Here is an 11,611-nt window from a genome sequence, read left to right on the forward strand (position 1 = left end):
TAGTTTATTTGATCGAGCCTCATCCTCAAGTCTTGTGTTTATCCCTCGGGATAGATACAGGATTTGAGGTAGAGCGCTTTTTCATTTAAACTGTGAAAAATATGAGGTCAATTTGATTTCATATTTTTCTAAAATTATATATATATATATACGTAAATTAAAAAGTCCTTCCGAAGCGGGCGACGGGATTTCGATTTCGGCGACCGACAGCTTCTTACGGGCGACCCCCAAACATTAACCTTTCCCCCTTTTAAGCGCCGACAAGCCCTTACCGACAAAGCAACATCGATGAGACCAATTTTGGTGACGAAAGTGGATGATAGAACTGAGACACCAACTCCGGACACGAGACAGACACAACAGAAGACATTTCAGAATGTTACGATCGATAACTTACTACCAGTGCAAAAACGCTCGGGTTACTCACACTTTGCATCAGAATGAATTGGTTGTGGGTTATATTGGGAAGATTCAGAAGTACATGTGAGACAAGCAGTACCAGAAGATTGGATCGAAATGGATGTTTGCTTGCAATTGGGAAAAAATCTTTAGGTGATTTGGGAGAAGATACAGTAGACAGTGGCATTTAGGTGTTGCTAAGGTTGAAGACGAGAAATGACAAATAAGGTCGAACCTCCTCCAACCCCGAGAGACTGACGCGGGGCTTCTGGAGCAGTCGGCTGAATAAGCTGGTAAGGAGACCGATTGGGATGGGTCGATCCAAATTTCTATGGGATCGAGCAGCAAATTGGAAGGGCAGCAATGTCACCAAACCTTCCCCTATCTTTCCTTTTATACTTTTCAAGTTAGTCCTATATATGTGTTTTTCTGGAATTAGGGTTAGGTTATGTTTCATTGTTCTTTTCAAATTTTGTATGAAGTCTCCTTCGACGACTGGTGGTGTTTTAGTTGTATCCTGCTCCGAAGTGGTGTTGTATCCTCTCTGATTTCCTCCTTACCTCTTCCCCCTTATCTCTCTTCAGCCACCGGCCATCCCTTCTCATCCCGCTGTCCATGTCGTCCCCTCTCCCTACAGCCATAACTGCTCTCTAACCCCTCCATCCGTCCACCAACACCCTGCCACCTCCTTTTCATGCAGTCCTGCGTGTCGTGGAAAAAGTCAGGAAGCGAAAGATACACACCATCTTAGCTTGAGTTACAGTCGGAGCGCCTCTCGCCTTCAAATACACTCCTAGGATGGGAAAACAGTCGCCGACAGCAAACTAGACAGAAATCTAAAAACAGCAAACCCGTAAAATAAGTAGAAAAAACAAATAAATAGACTAGCTAAAATAGGAGGGGCCCCACGCATTTGTCAGCAACCCCAAGCCCTAGGAGGATCGGCCTGCCCTCCTATTCCCACCCTAAACCGGTTCAGTCAGTTCAGGCGGACAACCCCATGTTAACGAGTTTCACATTTATTTTCATATTTCATTATAGATAAACCGTAAACAAGATTAAATCATCAAAAATCCCATCATTAAGGTGGTTGTGGTTGGATTGAAGGGGGAAGGAAGATTGGCCACGGAAGAGGGGAGTAGCTCGTGGAAGAAGTCAGGAGATACACACCATCTTAGCTTGAGTTACAGTCGGAGCACCTCTCGCCTTCGAATACACCCCTAGGATGGGAAAACAGCCGCCGACAGCAAACTAGACAAAATCCTAAAAACAACAAGCCCATAAAATAAGTAGAAAAAATAAATAAATAGACTAGCTAAAATAGGAGGGGCCCACGCATTTGTCGGCAACCCCAAGCCCTAGGAGGACCGGCCTGCCCTCCTATTCCCACCCTAAACCGGTTCAGTCAGTTCAGGCGGACAACCCCATGTTAACAATTTTCACATTTATCTTCATATTTCATTATAGATAAATCATAAACAAGATTAAATCATCAAAAATACCATCATTAAGGAAAGGCTCGATAAACAATTTAAGTTACCAACCTCATATGGATCTCTGACAACTTGAACCCACCATCTATGGGCATCAAAAGGAAAAGCTCTAAGGAATCGCAGAAGCCCAAACAGATCATCGAGTCGATGTTGAATTGGAGTACCTGTGATACACCAACGATGATGAGCATGCAAACGCATAGCCATCTCTGTCACAGAACCTGTGTTGCATTCAACCATCTGAGCCTCATCCAAGCACACTCTCCACCAATGCATCCTTGTAAGTAGGGTAGGAATAACAGGATACCTAAAAAGATGATACAATATAATATTGAAGTTCAGATAGAGAATAATAAACAGCTATATAAGTAAATGGAGAAATGCCATTCCCTCCTAATTTTATCCAGCATTTTATGTGGTTTCAATTACCACGGATATGGCAGTAAAAAGACAGTTACAGTCAAAATAAATAATAACATTTCTCTCTCCTGAAAAAGTGAGATTAACTTGCAGAATTTGCTGCCAAAAATACTCACTACATAGATGTAAGAAACACGACCACATCTAATGAATAGGTTAGACATTTTGCTTCAATCATAGGTTATCTCATGAAAGGTTTTATAAGAAAATTCCATTTACCACTCCAGGATAGCTTTTGCCTGGTTTCCTTTTGAACAATAAAAGGATTGAGCTGCAACATACTAAGAAATATGTTGCCAACATCCAGAAGGACGTCTTTTTTTTCTCCAAAACAGCAGAATTATGAGTACAAGTGTTAACACTACCACGGTTGATTGCTATCAATACCAAACAGGTTTAATAACTTTAAATAGCATGACTAGGAGTATAAATGAGTCGAGCCGGCACGAGCTTGGCTCGTTAACGAGCTCAGGAGTCGAGCTTATCAAGTCGCGAGCTCCAGCTCACCCCGGTTCAGCTCGTTGGTTCGCGAGCCAACTCGGTTAGCCTAACACTAGTCATTTTAATGCATTTTCTGGTGAGCTTCTGCTACATCCTCCTCCGACACAATAACTTCTCCAGTAAGCTCCCATACAACTTGAATTTTTAATTCGAGCTCGCAAGCCGGTTGCTGCCACTACGAGCTGAGTTCAAGCTCACAATTCGACAGACGAGCCAAGCTCAAGTTTGGCATGGCTCCAGCTCAAATCAGCCGTTAACACCCCAAAGCATGACTTTAAAAGAAGAAAAAGCAACACATTCAAATCATGATATAAGTTATTCGGTCTAGATGGGATGATTTGTGAATTATCATTTGTTTGTAGTGGAATTATTAGAATTGATTTATGTTTCCGTTATTAGCTTTCAGTTATTTCCTTTCCTAGAGTTGTCTTTTTATGTATTTTCTATTCCATGTATTTCTAATTTATGGCTTTCCTATTTTATGAGTCTTGTAATACGTATATAAACCTCTTTTCCCTATCAATGGATTTTATCTTGCACAATTCCCAAATCTTTTATGGTATCAGAGCAATGGATCAAACCCTTAGCCTCTTCCTTGACGGATCATCCCTAGAACTACACTCCCTCAACCTACGGGAATTACGCCTGCTCCGAATGAGGAGAATTCTACAATTGAGGTATGTAATCAGAATGCTCTCTTTATACCACAGCAAACTACGTCTCATTCCACGGTTTATCACCGAATTACAAATCATTCGCCACTTCCTCGATGGATCATCGTCTTCCATCCAATATTGAGGCACACTGGTGGACCCTTCCTGGAAAGCTGCAGTAATGAATGAGATGACTGCCGAATGGTGTCCATGGGAATAACTTCTTCTCAACATCATTTGGGTTCCGTTATCCCTAGTTGTGAATCTGAATTGGCCCTTACTCCAATTGGATGTCAAGAATGCTTTCCTTAAAGGCGATCTCACAAAGAAGGTGTATATGTCTCTCCCTCCGGGCTTTGACTCTACTTCTTCTCATGGACAAGTGTGTCGACTGCAAAAATCCCTCTACTAACTAAAGCAATCCCATTGGGTCTGGTTCGACAAGTGGTGAGCCATGAGTTCTCGCAGGCCCGATCGGATCATAATCTTTTCTTTGTCCATTGATCCAGTGGTCATATTGCCATCCTCATCGTCTATGTTGACGATATTGTGCTCACAGTAACTGATCTGCCAGTCTTGGAGTCTCTTAAAGGCATCCTTAAAGCCTCTTTTGAAATGAAGGACATGGGGTCTCTCAGATATTTTTTAGGCACAAAAGTTGTTCGGTCCTCTAGGAGCAATTGTTTTTGCCAGTACAAATATGTGATGGACCTATTAACCGAGACGAATCTTCTTCTTTGCAAACTAGTTGTTGTTCCGATGGATCCCAATGAGAAATTGACACGTGCTCCAAATACAGTTCTGGTGAACATAACAAACTACCAACACTTAGTGGATAAACTCATTTACCTCGCCCATACGCGCCCCGACATTTGCCACGTTGTTGGTATTGTGATTCAGTAGATACAAGACCCCTATGAGCACCATCTCACTGTTGTCCACGGGTTTCCCCATTACTTAAAAGACACACTGGGTTTAGATTTGTTGTTATCTCGTCATATCTCTCACTCTATTAATGTTTATATAGACGTTGATGCGGCCAGGTTCGTTCATGATTCATGATCTACCTAGAGTTATTGCTCATTCGTGTGGGGAAACCTTGTCAATTCAAAAAGCAAAAACAATCGGTGGTTGCCCATAGCACTGCTGAAGCCGAGCTTCGTTTTATGTCCTTTGGAAAATTTGAAGCTCTCTGGCTGCGGATCATGTTCTACTAGTTATGTATATCGGTTTCTGTTCCTCTACAGTTGTTCTATGATAATAAAGCAATCATTAGTATTGCTCAAAAACCGATCCAGCATGATCGCACCAAGCATATAGAAATTGATCGTCACTTCATCAAGGAGGAGCTCAATTCCGGGGATATTTGTGTTCCATTTGTCTCATCCAGTGGTCAACTAGCAGATATACTCACAAAAAATCTTCCCCTACCGTTGTTTGACGACTTCAAATCCAAATTGAGCATGATTGACATTTATGCTTCAACTTGAGGAGGAGTACTGGAATTATTAAAATTGATTAATGTTGCCGTTATGAGCTTTTACTTATTTTATTTCCTTGAGTTTCATTTCCTATGTATTTCCTATTCCATGTATTTCCAATTTATGATTTTCCTATTTTATGAGCCTTATAGTATGTATATAGCCTCTTTTCCCTATCCATGCATTTTATCCTGCTCATTTCCCAATTCTTTCAGTTTACATCTGAACACTTCTACCATATTATCATGTTTGTTTTTGTTGAGCATAATGTGTTGATAAGAGGATGTCTTGCCTTAATGGTTGAATTGTAACTAGCAAATCTTCTGAACAAATTCTAATTGAACTGATTGACGACAAACTTTACTCGATTCATTCAACTAAAATTCGACCGATACACCTTTGATAACCAATATTTTGATTTTTGGTGTCCAATGTAGGACACGACTACAATCCATATGTAAACATCAATAGTGGGTATATGAAGCACCCTCAATCGTAGGTAAGTATTATTTTTCTTGTATTAAATGCAGCTAACTTATACTTCAGAAATTATTGAAATAGCAATAATTGGATAACATGATAGCTAAATAGAGAATAAAGACTCCATACTTTTATTTATTACTTTTGGCTACTGATAAATGTTTTTATTAAGGCTAACTATTTATTTATCTCGGGTTTTTACATAAATACCAGCTACTTCCTGGGTATTTACATATCTAGCACCCAAACATTATTTTTACATTTAAACCACTCAAATCTTTCATATCACATAAAAAATACCACTATTTTAACATTTAAAAAGTGAAATACCCTTTTTCATACATAGATAAGGTGGCATATATGTAAAAAATTAAAGATTAGGCGTTAGATATGTAAATACATAAGAATTGAGTGGTATGTATGCAAGTCTTCCTTTTTATTTACCAGAAGAGTGAAAACAAGGATGATAAACAGCAAATCACCAAAATTAAGAATTAAAAGAACAGATAGAGAGCTCAAAAACCTTTTTTGAAATCTCAAAAAATGGCGATCGCCATCATGCCTATCAGCATCATGTGCTAGATCTTCCTTTAGGACATCATATGTGGTTAAGACAATATCAGCTTTTACCAGTTCATCCATGGCAAATTTTAGAGCAGTTGTAGTTGTTATATTCCTCGCTCCTTCATAGATAAAGATTTTCAGCGAACCGGATCTCGTGTGGCTGCGAAATATAGTAATAAGTCACTCCATAACCCATCTAACACATTTATAAATAATAAGGCAATGACTAACATAGGGTGCCTCAATACAACAATACTAAACTGAAGATTAAGGATTTGAAAATGTATATATTCTAGAAACAATGATAATAATATATGCAATAATACAAATTGAGTACCATATGTTGAAAACACCTCATAGTTTGCTACAAGATAGCTATGCAGACATCTTTTAAAATTTATCCTGATCTTATAAGCAACATAATTTATTTATTTGGTCATCTGCAGGCTTCTAAAATTTAGATGAACCCATAAATGGCTATCAGTTGGCTAAAAAGAATTGTGGTGATACTAACTGAAATAATTGTAAAAGGAATAGACATAAAGCACTACTTATGTAAAACATTAACATATCTTCTGGTGGAATAGTTACTTAATATTCACGTGAAGGATTGTAATCTTGATCAATATCTATATTTCAAATGGGCACTATAGTTACAATAATATACTTTTTCTGCTTTTGCACATCACGTTAGAAATTCATTATCAGGGCCATGAAAAATTCAATTGGACAACAAGTGCTAGAATTAAAATAGCTTTAAAGACTACTTAGCAACTTAGAAGAAGATATACTCACCAGATCACCTTGGGTAAGTCAAAACTACTAAGGTCATTCTTAATTATTACCAGCCAGCAGATGCGGGTGTCGTTCATGTCCATCTCAGACGAATGCAAGAGATGCTGAACCTGGAGAATTGGCTCAGTTTCTCTCACCGGTTCATCATTTCCAACCCCCAAGACTGGGCAGTCCCCTTTAAGGTCTACTTTCCTTGATTATTAGTAGTTTAGAGTTAATATACTTTGGGAATATGCATATATTTGCTTTGGACTAGTTATTTAATTTTAGAATTTGAGAGCGGCTCTCCGGTTTTCTCTCCATTGGGAGTGTTGTATCCTTCTCTTATAGGTAGTGTATTTGCATCTTATTAGAATGTAGGTGGTGGATCTCCCTGACAACAACTCTCCTCAAGAACCAAGCCGCCGGCCCTTCTTTATGCCCCCGATCAAGACTCGTTGTCCTCCATTGTTTCAGTCCTATTTCCATTTTCCATCAAATATGATTATAAAAATCTTCCCATCCATTCACAACATTCCTAGACGACGATCCTACCAAACACCAACTTCAGAAAACCCTAAATCGATGTCACCTACCTTTAGCAGCCAAGCCATTTACTCATGACGTCTTAAAATATTCATCATAAGATTCATAAATTTAAATCTTTAACCAAAGTTCGGGCTGCTAGTTATCCAATTTAAGGATCTCCTAAAATAATCATGAATTAAAACTAAGAGCAGTTGTTATGCCTGTGCCCTAACAAAAGGTCTATTAATCTTTCGTAACCATGTCACACAAGTACACAAAGTTAAGCATGCACACTTACTTGTAGCATAGATGCTTTAAAATCTGCAGTTTAATTGAATTGGCAACATTTTTAACAATCAAACTTTGAAATGAAATGTAAATCAAAATTAATTTGTAGACTAGATTATGGCCCTTGAAAAGTTTTCAATTGTTTCTTCAATAGAATTATTCAAAATCTCTTAAATCTAAAATATATTTTAAGTCGCCAGCAAAAACACAATTAATTCTATGTAAGAATAATAAATACCAGAATTGGATCTATTTTAATTTCTTAAATGTTATAAATGCAAATACATAAGAATTATGTAAAAAAGAAAAACAATATATAATAACAGTTTTGAAATGTATTGGGCATAAGTTAGACAACTTCTCCAATCAATGCAAATAATTGTGGACAGTTAACTACAATAACTAAGCAGAACACAATAATAAAAAAAAAAGATATAGTAAACCTTTTAATTATATAGTGTGCATGATAAAAAGGAGCACAATACCGTATTATCTCAGAATACCACTGTGCCTGTATAGGAGCTGGACAAACTACAAGAGTTGCACCAGTAGCTATCTTAATCTTGGCAGCTTCCATAAGTTCAACGCACAAAGAGCATGTAAAATTTCCCTCCATTTCAATAACATCACCAGATCCCTTCCTATCACGGCGAGACTTGGATTTAGCATGTGAAACCATTTTGGAAGACTCATCATGTGAAAAAGATAACTTCTTCCGGGACGAAAATCCAACACAATCAGCATGTTGCCATGCATCACAAACATCACATTGTACCCACAATCCTTCATATTTTCGACTCTCGCTAGCAGCACCACAAATGCACTCGACACGTTCTCTTTTCCGTCTTCTAATTTGGCTTCCTATCTCTTCAGATTCGTCACCAGTAACGTATTCTTCAACGGACTGTTTCCGATGCGCAAAGATGCAAGCCAGCAATTCAACAGTTTTCCCAAGGCCCATCTCATCTACAATTGGTTGACCAACAACAAAAAATGAGGCCAATATATACATACATACATACAGATATACAAAAAAGATACAAGCCAGCAATTCAACAGTTTTCCCAAGGCCCATCTCATCTACAATTGGTTGACCAACAACAAAAAATGATGCCAATATATACATACATACATACAGATATACATATATATAAATAAATAAATATATATATATATATATATATAATTTTCAAACTAAATTAAATAGATGTAGATTAGATGTAATTTCGAGGAATCGTTGCTTACCAGCTAAGATGCCACCAGAAACATATGAGGATTGTAATGGACTCCATGAAACATTTCCACTGAAAGAAAAGAAAAAAAATGTGAATACATATATTTAAAGTAAACATAAATTTATAAACATGTATTGGGTATAAAGAAGCACTAAAGACATAAGATGAATGACTGTAACTAGGGTTGTGATTGAGCCAAGCCTATTCGTAAACTAAATCAAACTCAACTCGATAAATTGCTATAAGCTAGGCTTGATGAGCTAACAAACCATGCTTGAGCTTGATTCATTAACTTTTGAGCCGGCTCGTCTAAGAAAATACTAATATAAAATACACTTAAAATATATTAAAATTCAAGAGTTTGTGTATAAATTATTCAAATATTTAAAAATTATATTTATATTCTCATATCAAATGATTATTATTATTTCCCCCTAATTGTTTATTCTTTTAATCTTTAATTACAACAATTCTTTGAATTGAAATTAGTTTCTCTTTTTAAAAATAAATAAGTCGGCTAATAAGCTGACTTTAACCAAGATTAAGCTCAAGTCAAGAATGGCTGAAGCTCGGTTCATCTCGTTAACACCCTTAATTATAGCAATGCTCAATCCAAATAGAAAATAGATTACATGCAAATATCGAGAAAATGTTTAATAGCTGCCTCTTAATTAGTAGAAGATGCCATGAACTAACAAAACAAAAATCATCATCATTAACCTTATCTCAAATAGTTGGATCATCTTTATGCATCATTTTTCATTTATTTCATTCGGGTGTTGCTTGAGGTGGTTATTTGATGGTTGAGCATCTATAATTCAAAAGTTTCATCTGGTTCCATTTTCTTCAGCTGAATTTTCATTTATATAAGAAATATGCTTCAAAACTCCTCACTACGCATGTGCAAGTTCTCAATGACTTCTTAAGCATATGAACTGAGTTATGTAGTTGCTTCTAATTCTAAGTGAGAGTTTAATTTATTTCATAAAGCACAACATGAGGACCGAGTTATGGAGTTGCTTCTAATTCTAAGTGAGAGTACGATTTATTTCATAAAATGCAGCCTGACTAAACTTATAATCTACTAAGCCATAGACACAGAGTTGGCAAATAATAGCTTACAAAATATAAAGATGGAATGCGAGGCATTACCACATTTTCTTTTTTACTTTGTAGGTCTTTATCTTAATCACCTAATCTTGACATATCCTTAGTTTTTTGTCATTGACAACATAATCACAAATATTTGACTACAATTAAATGTAAATACAACTAGTTTTAGTAATTAAAAATATATTCCGAAGATCTGTGCAGGATTTTCTGTATTGTTTTCACGTCTTCTAGTTATAAAAACCATTCTTATAGTAGATTTTCCTTCTTAGATATTTTCTACCCAACAAGAGCAAAATGCACAGCTTTAGAAGTCCAAACAGAGAAATATTAAGCACAAACTAAAAGGACGTTTACTACTGAAATGATTATTATAACAGAGTTGGCATCCACCATTCAGGAGAATACTTTCAAATGTGAATAAAATATAATTTCGGAGAAGAATTTTTCACAGATCGTTTCTACTGAGCATGATGTATTTATACAAATTTACATCCAAAATGATAAAGAAACTATAATAGAAATTAAAGGGCTGTTGGGAACCGTTTTTTTTTTCAAAAAACAAAAAATAAAACAAAACATGTTTGTATGGTTGTTTTTAATCAGTTTTCTTATTTTATTTTTAAAGGTTTTCATTTTGTTTACAAAAACATAAAAAACAAGTAAAACCTGCTTTTTACATTTTTAGCTTCTACTGACTCAATCCCCAATCCCAACCCCAAGTGATGCCTTCTTCGATGCCGACGCTCCGATCCCTTCTCCAATGTCTACTCCTTCTCTGACAACGACAGAGAAATGCCTGCAAAGGTCAAAAGCTTCATGATGAGCACGACAACCACATCTCCAGCCATGGAAATGTTGGCTATGCCGATCACCGCTATATCGGTAACGTCAGCGAATATGGGACCGGAGGCCAAAACCTCCATGGCGGGTTGGAGGTACTGAGGCAGTTAGGGAGCTCGAGTTTGAGTTTTTTTAAATGATGATGGATTCGGGATGAGGAAAAAGATTAAGGGGTGAAGGAAAGGATTAAGGAGAAGTTGCCTTAGAGTCACAAGGGTGAGCAGAATCTGCAAAAACATTATAAGCATCGAGTGGTGTCGGTCAACTTTTTTGATATGAATATGAAAATATTTTTTGAGATTTAATTTAAATATAAAAGATATATAGTTTAGTTTGAGTTTTAAAAGTAGTTTAAAAGTAGTATGTTTTAATTTTGAAAAAAAAATGAGACCGAATGGATCTCATTAGTCCAATAATTTGCATAATCGTGTCTGACACCCTGAATACTACAAATTCCAAGAGAAAAGTGTAGATCCAGATAATAGGCCCAATCCTGCAAACTAAGAAATTTGTGACATCCATTTGGTCTGCGAACTTTTTATATATGACTGACAAATTCCCCTATTTAATACAAAGATTATATAAGGTTTATTTTACCTGGATTCCAAGTTCCCTATAGAGGCAAGCCCCTATAGTTAATTACATCCCAAATGACGGGAGTCATTTGAGAAAACTCTCGATAATGATCAATGGTTCTAGTCTTCAAGAATTCAAGGTTCAGGTTATCAAGGTAGGATGAGGAAAACCAAATGGGAATGGCACAATGAGGAACACTTATTTTCAGGAGTCCAAAGGAAGGAGAAGGTAGGGGATGTCACTGATCCGAGGTAAACCCTCAGTGA

At 36.8% G+C, this 11,611-nt stretch overlaps 1 protein-coding gene across 1 annotated transcript in view; it reads right to left on the reverse strand.

Moving 5' to 3' along the window:
• Positions 1-11,611, reverse strand: part of LOC110031258 (E3 ubiquitin-protein ligase SHPRH) — a 59,191-nt gene that overhangs the window by 33,295 nt on the left and 14,285 nt on the right. Inside the window, 4 exon segments of the mRNA XM_020734373.1 lie at positions 1,944-2,199; positions 5,951-6,151; positions 8,067-8,547; positions 8,827-8,885. Coding sequence (XP_020590032.1) covers positions 1,944-2,199; positions 5,951-6,151; positions 8,067-8,547; positions 8,827-8,885 — 997 coding nt within the window.

The sequence above is a fragment of the Phalaenopsis equestris genome, unplaced genomic scaffold, assembly GCF_001263595.1.
Source record: "Phalaenopsis equestris unplaced genomic scaffold, ASM126359v1 Scaffold000800, whole genome shotgun sequence".
In the NCBI taxonomy this organism is placed as follows: Eukaryota; Viridiplantae; Streptophyta; class Magnoliopsida; order Asparagales; family Orchidaceae; genus Phalaenopsis; species Phalaenopsis equestris.